The following is a 15583-nucleotide window of genomic DNA, read 5'->3' as shown; positions in this document are numbered from 1 at the left end:
ATTCACCAGCCAGATATCCAGGAAAGAATTTTCTGTAGTAACTCAGATCCCACCCCATCTAACATCCCATCACAGGCAATTGGGCCTATTTACCATGAATATTTAAAGATCAATTAATTACCAAAATCATGTTATCCCATCCTACCATCTCCTCCATAATCTTAAAGCCAGACAGGTCTTTTGCTGCCACTGCTTCCCTTGGAAGGCTATTCCAAAAAAGTTCACTCGTCTGATGGTTAGAAACCTTTGTTTAATTTCACATCTAAACTTCCCAATGACCAGTTTATATCCATTTGTTCTTTTATCACTTGTACTCAACTTACATTACAGCTATTAAATTCCATTTCAAATTGTAATTGTGTTTTGCCTTATACAGTATTAGCTCCTAGTCTCCTAAAAGCATTTTCCTGATTTGGTGTTTTATCCTTTAGCCAGGAAGAAAACACGGATCTCAGGAGAGATCTATTCTCAAACAAAACTTTAGACTTGCTTCCCATATGCTCTAGATAATTTTAACTAAGTTTTGTCTTAAGCTGTGTGCAGGTGCACAGCCATAGTAGGAAGTACTGTAATTATTATGCAAATTACAAGGTCAAAGAGAGGCAGAAGATGGTCTTGACCTCAGCAACATTTAGATTAGTTTGAGAACTCTGGAATGATTGGGTTGAAATTCTCAAAGTGACATCAGCCTTCCTCCAACTTAGTTTTAAATTAAGTCATGCAAGAGGCTGAGGAGTGACTAGAATTTACTTACATCTTGAACTTTCTGTATAAAAGGATCTTTCCATTCAAATACCACAAAAAACAACTGGTCACTTGCCGGCTTATGCCTCTGGTCAATGTAGTTAACCACACTAGTCTGGGGGGGGGGAAAAAAAAGGCAGTTAACTTTCTCTTCCATCAAAAGTCCAACCTGCGATTACACTAAATGAGGAGTGAGGGAAGAGTTGATTTTTAAATGGGGCTTTTAAATGACTTGAACCGATATTGGTCTGGTTTAACTGTTAGCTGTAGGAACCTTACCTTTCTACTCATACAATCCCTGTTTCAAGCTTAACCTAATATACCTCCTCTTTTCTACTTTAAAAAAAGTGGCTACTTAATCTTTGAGTGTCCAAGTACCACAATAAGAAAGGCTAAGTTTGTTCCAAAAGGGTCAAGAAACACTATCATTAAATGCAACCATACTTTACCAGTAGTCATTTTCAAACCTAAAGGCAAACCTCACTTATCTGCATGTCCTGATTCCCCCAAACTGTGTGCAATTTTGGTCTACCTGAAGGAATAGATCTATATTGGGTAGTTTGAAAAAGTGGGATGTAAAGTTACTAGGAATGAATATTGAGGTAGAATTGACTACACCATTGTAGGGGGAAGAACCATGCTTATTCAAGTGCCCAATGCCAGGCCAAAAAAAGCTCTATTAGAATTTTGTCACTTCCCAATGTGGACAAGGTGACCTATTTTGCCTCAACCAAATAGTGACTGATGGGAACATGGCAACCGGTCTGTTACAACCTGCAAGCTTCTGTTGACATAACATGTAGAATATGCAATACTGAACAGAATAGCTGCTCTGGCCTGCTGAAAGTGAGGAACTAGTCTCATCTTCTTTAGGTTGTCTCTCTTTTTCCTTTTCCTTGACTTAGATTTCTACTGTACTACTCCTTTCCTGTCGTACAAATTTCTTGACTGACAGTAGTGGAGTTGGAAGTACACTTCTGTAATTGGACAGGAGATTGTAGTGGACTGGAATGAGTAGTTCTCATTAGCCTGTAGCAAAAATGTGTGGTCAACCCCCATACAGTTTAAACATCTATTTTTTATAACCTGTAAACCCAGACTATACACTCGGTAGTTTTTAGTAAGGCACAGACTATGCTTATTTGTCACAGCCTTGATGTATTTCTGAAGAAAAAATTAAAATACATAAGCTATTTTATTAAATACCTTGGCTGCTAGTAACTTTGAATTTTAATAATGGAAAATTCTTTGAATTTGGCTCTAGTATATTTTTCAAATTTCTAATACAAGCTACTGTACTGACCGCAAAAAAATTAACCCTAATAATGTATATTATGTACAAACTTGTCTGTCATGCATTAGTATTTTATGCACATGTCAAGACTTTAGCCTAAACTGGAGGCTTGGAGATGGGACAAGTGCTTTCTATTTGTTACTTCAGACACAATGTACAACTCTGATATTTAACTCTGTTAGCTCTCAAGTTTGTTTTTCCATATGCTAAGCTCAGCTCACAAAATAAGTACAAATTACAATTAGTACAGGGGCTAGAGTTCCGCTAACACAGGTGGTCAGAGACTATATGACATCTTTGGACAGAGGGATTCTTACTCTCACAGACACACAGGTTTTTCTGTTGGAGATTTCATTGCTAATTGGTGCATTTCATAGGCTCAAGTGTCTCAAAGAAGGACTTCAAAAAATAAAACTTGTTAAGTGCTAACACTATGCAGATGAGACATCTCTCTATATCCCTCACCATATCTGACTATACTGCTGCCACCCCATGCTTGGATCAGATTCATTGATGGATTGAGAACATCTGGTTGAACCTGAGCAAGACAGAAGCTGAGCTACTGGGCAGAGGAAAGTTCTTGGAGGAGTTTGCAGCTTCCTTTGATTGAAGGTACATGCCCACAATTAGTCAATTTAGGCTGTAGCATCAGTAAAGAGCACTCAGACTAAAGTCTCTCAGTGCAGCATCCACAAGTAATGTTTTATACCCTCTGCAGTTGGTTAAGAGACTCCACCCCATTCTGGCAGCTGACCTAGCCTTAGTTATACACTCCTTCATGGACTACCTCTTATCTAGACTACAGCAATGCGATATACCTGGGCGTGAAGACATCAGCCCTTAAGAAACTCCAACTAGAACAGAAAGCAGCCCATCTCACAACATGACTACCATGAGCACATCAGACCTGTCCTTCGTTCCTTATGCTACCTTCCCATATAATACTGAATCAAGGTCTCAGCCTGTGGCCTGGCCCAAGGATCTCTAAAACTTTGCCTTAAAGCTCCACCATGCCAATTGTGGTCAGCAACTCTGCTGCTCAGGCACAATGACATTTTTGAACACCAAGGTAAATCTTACCTGTGCAAGAGACAGAACTTTCTCAGAGGCCAGTCTGAAACTGGAATTAACTCCTCCATCACAAACCTCACCTTCCAAGCACTCCTTGCCTTCTTTGACACCATAGCAGCATGTATATAAAAATAACATTACCAAACTGAATTGCTGCATTCTCCACTGCATGGGCAGTACAAGGCACACGGGACAGAAGTAGTCACATCTCAATGCATTATTAGACACTCATACTACAGTAATGAGGGCAGTATAAGCAGCTATACAGAAGAATATATAATTGTAATAGCAGCCCTCGAAATAGTGGGCATAAATCTCCTTATTTAGACGACAGTTTAATAAAAAGCTCATTCCAGGAGTCAGTGGAAACCACCTCAAGAGTTTTCTATCCCTCTGAGGAACATGGGTTCAAAATGGAAAAGAATTCCTTGATCCCAGCTCAGAGCATGGTCACGAAAGGTCACAAGTTGACTCCACCTCCAAAAGGCTTTCTTGTTCTCTTGCAGAAATTCAAGATGCTGCAAGACCAGATTCTGGAGGTTTACTAGGCAAAAAGCTTCATGGCAGATCTCCTTGATTTAAATCAAACCACCCCTGCGTTCAGGTACTATTGTTAGTAAGAGAACAAACAGCCAGAAGGACCCTCAAAGCAAGGGCAAATACCATTACTGGATGAATAGATCACACTATTTCTCTAGAATCTCAGTATAAATTGTAGCAAGGTCTAATTTGCACCCATCTAGTGTTTTACATCTCAATAAGGAGAGGAAGAGTCTTGTTTCTCATTATCTCATAGCCAGATTCTTAAGAAAAATAAACTTCACTCATCCTCCAGTGTAAGGATCTCTCTCTCGGAAGCTCAGTTTAGTCATTAACACCCACACCATCTATCCTTATGAACCCATGATTTGCTTCTACATAGTTCATTCCTTTCTAAAATGGCTTTTCTGGTTAACTGAGTTTTATCCCATTTATGGGGATATTGCTCAATTTTTTTTTTAAACTGTTACTATATTCTGACTGTATCACTTCAGAATTCCTCTCCTGTAGGGTATTCCTGGGGAGCCCCTCCTGACATCACTGATTTGCAGTTGCCCCCATGCTGCTTCTGCTAAGGGAGCTAAGTGTGAGAACTGGAAGACGCCCTTAAAAGAGCAAAACAGCATGTTACAATGAACATTTCTCTTTCCAAGTGTGCAACAGGTTAACAAACACATGCTTTTCTAAAAACAGATGGATAATCTTCTCCTGCTCTTAGCAAAGAAACATTTCGCCTGCTAGTCACAGCTGTCCTTCTCCAAATCAATAGTTTCCTACAAGGCAGTTGCAGTTCTATTGATTTTGCAGATGCCTCCTTCCAAACAACACGGAGTGAGACAAGTTAGGGCTTGCCTACATTTAAAACACTCCAGCAGCACAGCCAGCGCTGCTGTAGCACTTCAGCCTTGGAACTATCTACACAGATGGGAGGGGTTCTCTCATGGTTTAGATAATCCACCTCCCTGAGAGGCGGTAACTACATCAGCAGAACAATCCTCCATGGACCTAGCACTGTCTCCAGGGGACTTAGATCAGCTTAACAATGCTGCTCCAGGGTGTGAGTTTTTCACACCCCTGAGGGATATAGTTAAATCAACCTAATTATCTAGTGTTATCTATCTATAACTATCTAATTATCTTATCTCTTTATTATAACTCAGCCCCTTCAGTGTCTTTCTGCTGGGAGAAATTCAGGGTAAAACCATTCCATAGGCAGAGATGAAAATAACTACATCAGTAGTCATCTTCCACCATTGAACAGGTGTTCTCTTCCAAGTTTTCTGAACTGCACTGTCTATTCTACTTCTAAATGACCCAAGCTTCCTTAATTTCCTTTGTCTACTCTACAGTTTATTTGATGATCTTTTTAAGAACTGTTTCTTAAAATTCAGCCTCAATTTTCCTTTCCTGTTACTCTGACTTCCATCCCTAGGACAAACCTAGACAATGCCTCTCAATATTGAAAATATTTGTAGGTGCTCGTCGTATCATAGGCTCCTTTTGAAAGTCCCAGCCTTAAACTAAAGTTTGTTAATATTTTCAAATAAGTCAATTGCTCCAGCTCCTTACTCTGATATTCTAGGTCTAGTCTCACCAGTGTAACAAACAAGGACAATCAGCTTTCTGGCTTCTCTGTCCAGTCAGGTTTTTCCAGGCCACATCAGTAAAGCCATAAGGGCAATATAAACTCTTTGCTGTGTTATGTTTTTATGAAATGTGGGAAAGCGACTTTGAAACTGCTTGCTGGTGAGCTGGAATAAGGGAACAATGAAAACATGAAAGTCAGTCGTATTTGCCACTATGCATCACAGCAAGCTTCTTCAAAGCCATGCTGCCTTTTGCTCTGAGGAGAAGCTCTATTAGACAAGGTTACTATTGCAGCACTGTATGTATTGAATGTTTCTCGCAGCAACTACAGAATGACAATCAGCTAAGGTCTGCCACATTCAGAAAACCCTTACAGAGCACTATTTACCTCCTGTTTGAACTCCACAGTCTCACTCCCATCTTCTTTTGTTTTTACCAAGGACATTTTGATCCAGGTTCGAAAACCACCAGAGAACTTCCAGCTGGAGTATGAGCTTTCGCAATCTTTCATGAATTCTCCTTTATCTGGACTAGAGGGTGGGGGGAAAAGAGATAGTGTTACTTCTCTGAAATAATTTGGACCAAAATATTTTACTACTTCAGGATGCTCAAATTGCAAAACTGAAGGCCTTTTAAAATGCCGCAGAGTTACTTTTAACTAGGATTTGCTTGTTTGGGCTCCAGATACAGAACTCCTAAAACATAACTTGTGCTAAGATTTTAATTTTTGTCTTATTATACACCTGTTTTGATCCAGTCTGCAATGTATTTTCCCCTCACAAACAGCCCTGTGAGGTAGGGAAGTGCTGTTATCCCAAATTTACAGACTGGGAACTGAAGCACAGATTACATGATGTCCCAAAGTCACAGAAGAAATTCTGGATGAAGCTAGGACTCGAAGCCAAGTCCCAGCTATGGCCCTAACCACTAGACCAGCCTTCCTCTCTGATTAACATTGCTTGTCAATCCTTCTTGGTAAAATACCTCCAGGATGCTCAGCAATCAAGTCTCCACTCAATTATTAATCTATATTACTGCAGCCCCCAGAGACCTCAGTCAGAATCCGAGTCCCCCTACTCAGGCCTGGTCTACACTAGGGGGTGTGGGGGGAGCGAGCTAAGTTGGTCTAAGTTACGCAATATCAGCTATGAAAATAGCGCAGCTGAAGTCGACGTACTTAGAGCTACTTACCACTGAGTCTTCACTGTGGTAGGTCGACTGCTGACGCTCCCCCGTCAACTCTGCCTACGCTTCTCGCTCCAGTGGAGTACCGGAGTCGACGGGAGAGCACGCGGCGGTCGATTTATCGCATCTTCACTAGACGCAATAAATCAAACCCTGATGGATCGATCGCTCCAGAGGTAAGTGTAGACATGCCCTCAGGCTAGGTTCTGTATGTGCAAAGTGGAGGTTCCTCTCATATGCTTGCAGTGCACTCTGTGTACTTGATAAGAATGTGTTTTATGTCTTTACATTGTTGTCTATAACTTCTCATTTCCTTGCTTTTAAGTTCTTGGCTTTTGTTGGCGATGTGATAGGATAAGTATGGTGTTGTCACTTAGTTACTGTAATTTGTGAAACTCACATTTTGTTTGTTCCTGGAATATATACCAAAGACCTGATTTTAAAATGAAACTTGCATTCTGCAATACTAGCAATTGTTTTCATAACCTGACTGTTCCCAACTGAAGGCATTACCACCTGACTGCAGTGACTCCTCACAGCAACATAGGGTACTTTTTAATACTATGGGCTTGACTTTTCTTAAACTGCTGATACCTCTTTGACAGTGAATGGAAAGAAGGCCTAATTCTTCTGCGTATAGCATCTGTTTTCCACCCAACCTCTGGTCAAAAAGATAAAGAGATCAAGAAATTAACCTCTTGTCAGTTGGTCCAACAATAAATATCTTTTTGTGGGGCTGAACACCTCTGTGCGTCTAGCCCCTTTCTGTTTTGTGCCAATCCCTGAATTTTAATACATTTTCATGAGTAATGAGCAGCTGAACCCCACTAATGATTTGTTAAGACACAGACTGAGCATTTTTACTAACCAGGGACAGCTAATTTTTGAAGAGCGTGATATAAGGTAACCCAACCATTCAAGAGGGCTGGGGCTCCGACACACCAGTGCCAGATTTAGCTCACCTCTTGGGGTGAAAAGAATGCGCAGCTGGGTCACATGAAAGGAAACCATGCGACTAACAACCAGCTCTGCTGGGAGATATTAGGGAAGTCTACAATCATTCAGGGGAGAGACAAAAGAGCAGGACCTCTGTGATTGAACTACTCCCCGCAGAGAGAGTGGAACAAATTCTGAAAGAGAAAGTGGTCAGGGACATAGGGGTAAATGGTAATTGGGGAAAAATACAACATGGTGTTACAAAAAGTAGATTGTGCCAGACCAATCTGATCTCTTTCTTTGAGAAGATAACTGGTTCTTTTAGACAAAGAAAATGCAATAGAGCTAATCTACCTGGATTTCAGTAAGGTATTCGATACAGTTCCACATGGGAAATTAGAACAGAAGAATGGCCATACTGGGTCAGATCAAAGCGCCATCAAGCCCAGTATCCGGTCTACCGACAGTGGCTAATACCAGGTGCCCCAGAGAGAGTGAACCTAACAGGAAATGATCTAGTGATCTCTCTCCTGCCATCCATCTCCACCCTCTGACAAACACAGGCTAGGGACACCATTCCTTACCCATCCTGGCTAATAGCCATTAATGGACTTAACCTCCATGAATTTATCCAGTTCTCTTTTAAACCCTGTTATAGTCCTAGCCTTCACAACCTCCTTAGGCAAGGAGTTCCACAGGTTGACTGTGCGCTGACTGAAGAAGAACTTCCTTTTATTTGTTTTAAACCTGCTACCCATTAATTTCATTTGGTGGCCCCTAGTTCTTATATTATGGGAACAAGTAAATAACTTTTCCTTATTCACTTTCTCCACACCACTCATGATTTTATATACCTCTATCACATCTCCCCTCAGTCTCCTCTTTTCCAAGCTGAAAAGTCCTAGCCTCTTTAATCTCTCCTCATATGGGACCTGTTCTAAACCCCTAATCATTTTAGTTGCCCTTTTCTAATGCCAGTATATCTTTTTTGAGATGCAGGGACCACATCTGTATGCGGTATTCAAGATGTGGGCATACCATGGATTTATATAAGGGCAATAAGATATTCTCCGTCTTATTCTCTATCCCTTTTTTAATGATTCCTAACATCCCATTTGCTTTTTTGACTGCCGCTGCACACTGCATGGATGTCTTCAAAGAACTATCAATGATGATTACAAGATCTTTCTCCCGATTAGCTGTAGCTAAATTAGCCCCCCATCATATTGTATGTATAGTTGGGGTTATTTTTTCCCAATGTGCATTACCTTACATTTATCCACATTAAATTTCATTTACCATTTTGTTGCCCAATCACTTAGTTTTGTGAGATCTTTTTGAAGTTCTTCACAGTCTGCTTTGGTCTTAACTATCTTGAGCAGTTTAGTATCATCTGCAAACTTTGCCACCTCACTGTTTACCCGTTTCTCCAGATCATTTATGAATAATTTTACTAGGACTGGTCCTAGGACTGACTCTTGGGGAACACCACTAGTTACCCCTCTCCATTCTGAAAATTTACCATTTATTCCTACTCTTTATTCCCTGTCTTTTAACTAGTTCTCAATCCATGAAAGGATCTTCCCTCTTATCCCAAGGCAACTTAATTTATGTAAGAGCCTTTGGTGAGGAAGCTTGTCAAAGGCTTTCTGGAAATTTAAGTACACTATGTCCACTGGATCCCCCTTGTCCACGTTTGTTGACCCCCCCCCCCCCAAGTGAGCTGTAGCTCATGAAAGCTTGTGCTCAAATAAATGTTAGTCTCTAAGGTGCCACAAGTCCTCCTTTTCTTTTTGCGGATACAGACTAACACGGCTGCTACTCTGAAACCTCTAATAGATTAGTAAAACACGATTTCCCTTTACAGAAACCATGTTGCCTTTTGTGCAACAATTTATGTTCTTCTATGCGTCTGACAATTTTATTCTTTACTATTGTTTCAACTAATTTGCCCGGTACTGACGTTAGACTTCCCATCTGTAACTGCCAGGATCACCTCTAGAGCCCTTCTTAAATATTGGCATTGTATTAGCTATCTTCCGGTCATTGGGTACAATAGCTGATTTAAAGGACAAGTTACAAACCATAGTTAATAGTTCCACAATTTCACATTTGAGTTCTATCAGAACTCTTGGGTGAAAGCCATCTGGTCCCGGTGACTTGTTACTGTTAAGTTTCTCAATTAATTCCAAAACCTCCTCTAGTGACACTTCAATCTGTGACAATTCCTCAGATTTGTCACCTACAAAAGACGGCTCAGGTTTGGAAATCTCCCTAACATCCTCAGCCATGAAGACTGAAGCAAAGAATTAATTTAGTTTCTCTGTGATGACTTTATCGTCTTTAAGTGCTCCTTTTGTACCTCGATCGTCCAGGGGGGCCCAACTGGTTGTTTAGCAGGCTTCCTACTTCTGATGTACTTAAAAAACATTTTGTTATTACCTTTTGAGTTTTTGGCTAGCTGTTCTTCAAACTCCTTTTTGGCTTTTCTTATTACATTTTTACATTTAATTTGGCAGTGTTTATGTTCCTTTCTATTTACCTCACTAGTATTTGACTTCCACTTTTTAAAAGATGCCTTTTTATCTCTCACTGCTTCTTTTACATGGTTGTTAAGCCACGGTGGCTCTTTTTTAGTTCTTTTACTGTGTTTTTTAATTTGGGTACACATTTAAGTTGAGCCTCTGTTATGGTGTCTTTGAAAAGTGTCCATGCAGCTTGCAGGGATTTCACTCTAGTCACTGTACCTTTTAATTTCTGTTTCACTAACCTCCTCATTTTGGCATAGTTCCCCTTTCTGAAACTAAATGCCAGTGTTGGGCTGTTGAGGTGTTTTTCCCACCACAGGAATGTTAAATATTATATTATTATAAATTATTAGTTATGTTGGAGAAGATGGGGATATATGAGAATTGAAACGTGGATAAGGAACTGGTTAAGTGGGAGACTAAAACGGATCATACAGAAAGGTGGACTGTTGGGCTGGAGGGAGGTTAGTAGTGGAGTTATGCAGGAATCGGTCTTGGGACCAGACTTATTTAACATTTTTATTAATGATCTTGGCACAAAGTGGGTATGTGCTACTAAAATTTGTGGATGACAAAAAGTTGGGAGGTATTGCCAATACAAAGGAGGACCAGAATATCATACAAGATCTGGATGACCTTGTAAACTGGAGTAATAGGAATGGAATGAAATTTAATAGTGCAAAGTGAAAGATCATGCACTTATGGACTAACAACAAGACCTTTTGCTATAATTTGGGGAATTAGCAGTTGGAAGTGACAGGAGGAGAAAGACCTGAGTACATTGGTTGATCTCAGGATGACTATCAGCCACCAATGTGATGCAGTGATGAAAAAGGCTAATGCAGCCCTAGCATGCTTCCGGCGAGGTATTTCCAGCAGAGACAGGGATGTGTTAGTACCATTATACAAGGCAATGGTGAGACCTCATCTGGAATACTGCATGCAATTCTGGTGTTCCATATTTAAGAAAGATGAATTCCAACAGGAACAGGTGCAAGAAGGACTACTAGGATGATCTTATGAGAGGAGATTCAAAGAGTTTGGCTAGTTTAGCTTAACCCAAAGGCGGCTATGGTTGCTCTCTATAAATACATCAGAGAGAGAAATACCAGGGAGAGAGAGGCATTATTTAAGTTAAGCACCAATGTGGACACAAGAACAAATGAATGTATACTGGCAATCAACAAGTTTAGGCTTGAAATTAGACAAAGGTTTCTAACTATCAGAGGAATGAAGTTCTGGAACAGCCTTCCAAGGGGAGCAGTGGGGGCAAAAAACCCAACTGGCTTCAAGACTGAACTTGATAAGTTTATGAAGGGGATGGTACAACAAGACTGCCTACAGTGGCATATAGCTGATCTGTGATTGCTAGCAGCAAATATCTCCACTGGCTGGTGATGGGACACTAGATGGGGAGGGCTCTGAGTTACTACAGAAAATTCTCTCTCAGCTGTCTGGCTGGTGGGTCTTGCCCACATGCTCAGGGTCTAACTGATCGCCATATTTGGGATCAGGAAGGAATTTTCTCCTGGGTCAGACTGGCGGAGACCCTGGGGGTTTCGCCTTCCTCTGGAGTGTGGGGCACAGGTTCCTTGCAGGTTTAAACTAGTGTAAATGGTGGATCCTCTATAACTTGAAGTCTTTAAAGCATGATTTGAGGACTTCAGTATCTCAGCCAGAGGTTAGGGGTCTATTAGAGGAGGGGTGGGTGAGGTTTTGTGGCCTGCAATGTGCAGGAGGACAGACTAGATTATTATGATGGTTCCTTCTGGCCTTAAAGGCTCTGAGCACTCCATTAAAGCGCAGGAGCCTAGCCAATCCAACTTGCATTTCTCCACCGAGGACTGTTGCTGAGTGTCCTCTGCTGAGTCCAAGCCTCTTTTCCAGGGATTTGGAGCTGTGCTCCGGCTCTGCTCCAGCTCCAGGCAAAAACCTGCAGCTCCACTGCTCCAGAGATGCTCTGCACTCCACTCCAAAGCCTAGCTCTTTTCCCTGCACACTCAGCAGCTGGGCTCCTGTTTCTCTTCTCACTGACCCATAAGCTCAGATTGCAGTGTGCTGGGAGCTAAGCCTGGGGAGAGCAGCAGCTGACCAGGCTTGGTAATGGCTGCCTTACACTGTGGTGTCTGATCAGCCCTTCTTTGGCTTAACATGAATATTCAAGTGTGCATGGAAGGGGGTGCCCTATCCAAAAGTGACATCCCTGCCAGGGAGGTGAGGTTATACGCTCAAATGTTCAAGAGAAACCCAAGTTCAAACCTCATTATATACATGAAAGAAGCAGAACTAGGGGGAAAGAAAATATTGCTCAAAGGAAAAGCTTTAGATTATCTCCACCCCGACCTTGGCAGATCAAATCCCAGGGTCTTTAGTGGCTCTGGGAACATTTAGAGCAGCTAGCTGTTTGTTAAGGCACTCAGACAAAAGGACCAAGCTTTGGATGCAAGAAACCCACACAAAAAGGAAATGGGCAAAACATCAAACAAAAAGAAAAAGCAAATGAAAAACCAGAATTCAAGTGAGACTGGGTCTTGCAATGGCTCATTCTCTGATAGCTATAAGAGATGGTAATGAGCAGCACAGCCATATCTCATGGGGACAAATCCAGAACAGTCCAGTGCCTTACCACTCTGCAGGGGAAAATGTATAATTAGAAGTTTACCAACCAAACAGGCTCACCACAAGCCTGAGGAATGAGTAACCTACACTGTCCTGGAAGAACTTTCCAAGACAAATCATACAAGGAAATGGAAAATCTAGGCGGTAAGTTATGAAACCAATCTGAATCCTACAGCCCTAACTTTTAATAATTAAGGGACATTGATAGATTGGTTAGGCCCAAAAGTAGCACTTGTGGGCTTTTAAAATGTTCAGTTCAAAGAATTTGGGAGTAGCAATGAGAAAGCATTTATCTATGCTCCTGCACGTGTTTCCAATCCAGACCCCTGTAGCACTGTACGAGCATTAGAATCAGAAAATGAAACTGACTAAAAAAAATACCAGACCAAGCTCACGCAGGCGGGGGGGGGGGGGGCGGCGGAGAGGGGGGAGAGGTTGCTTCAAATTACAGAAAAATGAAGAGAAAATGGGGGGGGGTATTAATTCACTTTTAACTGTATTTAGTGAGGTAGGTAAAATTTTGTGGTATTTTAAATACATAATTTAAACTATTTCCCTTTTGACTCTCCTATGGTACATTTGCTGCAAAGGCCGCACTGTCATTGCTTCAGTCAGTGGTTAAGTGGACAGAAAAGTATGGGGGGAGTCTGACATCCCCACGTCTGCCCATCCCACCCCCCAAATTAATTCTGCCACCACCTCTGCTTTTCCTGCAGCTCCTGGATTTCTTTATCACACTCTCCCTGGCTGCGGGGGAGGGGCAGAAGCTCTGCAGTTCTTTTTCCCCCTTCCAGGATGGAGAAGCAGTTCTGGGGCTCTTAACTCTGCCCTCATCCCTTTCAAGGCTGAGTGCTGCAGGGGAAAGGGCAGAGGAACCATCACATCCCTGCTGCTCCTAGGACGGGGAAAGGAGGAGCAGAGCTGCTCTGAGCTGAGCTCTTTCTGGTCCCAGCTCCTATGCGAATGGTGTCTGTTCTGGAGAGAAGGGAGAAGAGAGCTCCGTCTGCATCTTGCAGCAATCCTGACTGGATGCTCTTCCCCATGAGACAGGCCAATGGGGAAAGCAGTCAATAAGACAATAGTAAAATGGTGTGCCCCTCGGCACCCCCAGCCCGCTGTTGAGAAGTATTATTTCCCACACTTTAAGCACCGGCTTCAGTTTTTGCCAATTAAAGTTTTCTACACATTACAACTTTGAAACCTGGAACTTGCTGCCAGTGCTCTATCCTACAATTCCTAGAGCACCCTTCAGCTGAGGCTATCAAAGCACTTAAAAAATATTAACTGAACCTCTCCCGTGTAAAGTAAATCATCATTACAATTGTACATGTTGAGGAAACTGCAGCACAAAAAGGTTGTGGCTTGCCCAGTGCCAGAGCCACAGATACTTGCTCTCCCAACTGCTGGTGTTATGGCTGGGCTACCGGACAATACTTCCAGTGATAATACACCTGCTTACTATGGGTTTATTTAGATGGACACTGACTAACCTTTGACCACAAATACTAGACACATGGGATACTGCCTAAAATATTTCATGACTAAGGGAATCATCTTGCATTAGAATCTTCTAACTTGGAGCCCTATTGAGTCCCATTGAAGTCAAAGGCATCCAGCAGAGCACAAGGGTCTGGACTAGCAAATCCTGATGCAAGATCCTGGCCCAAAAATGCCAATATACCGAACCAAATTTCTATGGATTCCTTTCATTATTGCTCTAGTGTAAGAGTCTCTTTTAAAGTCAGCAAGTCATAAGGTACAACACACAGAGTCAATTACATGGGAATGCCATATTTTTAGAAGTTCTGTTACTTGTGTGTTGTAATTCACTAATCTGCACAATTCTGTGCATGGCAATCCAGGCACTAGGGACCAGTGGTGAACTCTAATTAGGTCATTGAATAGCACAGCCTCCATTCCCAAGTGGGCAGTTAGGATTTAATACTGCTGTTCATCTTGCAACACTACAGAGATAAGGAAATAATTTTATTTTAGATTTGCTAAGATGTTACCTAACTTCTAGATTTTCGGTGAAGTTTTGTTTTCCTTCCTTCTAACCCAGATGTTAAACTAATAATAAAGGAAAGAAAAACTCTATTCTCTAGTTTCACTTTTTATAAATAAATGTTTCATTAATTTTCCTCACTACAATTAACAGTGGCATGTACAGCAGCAACCGTAAAAATCACGCACACACTCAGGTTCCAGAAACAGCATACAGTCTACAAAAGCCAAAAGAGCACAGCAAGCAGTGAGTAAATCTGTGATTCTGACATCTGGTTAAACTCATCTAGAGACAGTCAGGCCCAGCACAGGTTTCTACGCTTGGTTAATCACAAGACTTGAGATACAGACACTCCCCAACTTGCACAATCGTTCCGTTCTGGAAAGCCATGCATAACTCAAATTTTGTTTAAGTCGGAAACATATACCTGAACATTATGCCAAAAAAAAAAACAACAACCTATTTCTAGCTTACGGAACTTTTTTCCTAAATGCAAATTTGCGTAAGTCAGGTCTTCCGTAACCTGGGGAGCGTCTGTACAATTCTCCAGACACAACAGAGGCCCACGACAGTCTTCACTGATGTCGTTTGCTGTAGAACATTAAGCATAGACATACGATATAGAATAAAGACAGATGCTGTCCCATGGAATTTCTGTCCAAAGACAATAATGTAGGGCCTGATCCAAGCCCACCAAAGTCAATAGGAGTCTTTCCACTGTCTTGAATGGGCTTTGGATCATGTCCATAGATGACAAAAGCCCCTAAGAACGGAGAACATTTCACAACAGCCAATCAGTTATTCTCCAAAGCAACTCAAAAGCTAACTGCAGCCACAGCACAGGAATTCTATATGATACAACCATCAGCAATCATATTGCACAGTGTCTTTAACAGGAGTTACTTTATGTGAACTGTTGTGCATGTCACTGATAATGCATCCTCTCTCATCAGAATTAGTATCACCTCCTATCATTACAGTGAGTGAATATTAACAACACTGAGCAAGAGCCAATAACTAGAGTTTTAAGAGACAGTATAATGTGACACTAATAAAACAAAAGATGTTTTATAA

The 15583-nt window shown here is 41.5% G+C and overlaps 1 protein-coding gene across 9 annotated transcripts in view; it reads right to left on the bottom strand.

Annotated features, from left to right (window-relative positions):
* Window positions 1–15583, bottom strand: part of PACC1 (proton activated chloride channel 1) — a 49676-nt gene that overhangs the window by 13556 nt on the left and 20537 nt on the right. For 6 of the 9 annotated variants that reach the window (XR_012158246.2, XM_073338982.2, XM_078852276.1 and 3 more), the window contains 2 exons: window positions 5625–5766; window positions 755–859 (listed from right to left, as the gene is read on the bottom strand). Coding sequence is in view for 8 of the 9 variants with exons in the window: in XM_073338982.2 (XP_073195083.1) it covers window positions 755–859; window positions 5625–5766 (247 nt within the window). In the remaining variant the exon portion in view is untranslated. Of the gene's footprint in view, window positions 1–750; window positions 860–3118; window positions 3211–5624; window positions 5767–15583 lie in introns of those variants that run through there. The other 3 variants (XM_073338985.2, XM_073338986.2, XM_073338987.2) reach the window with 3 other exon arrangements.

The sequence above is a fragment of the Lepidochelys kempii genome, chromosome 3, assembly GCF_965140285.1.
Source record: "Lepidochelys kempii isolate rLepKem1 chromosome 3, rLepKem1.hap1, whole genome shotgun sequence".
Taxonomy (NCBI): Eukaryota; Metazoa; Chordata; order Testudines; family Cheloniidae; genus Lepidochelys; species Lepidochelys kempii.
This window is presented reverse-complemented; position numbering and strand designations above follow the sequence as displayed.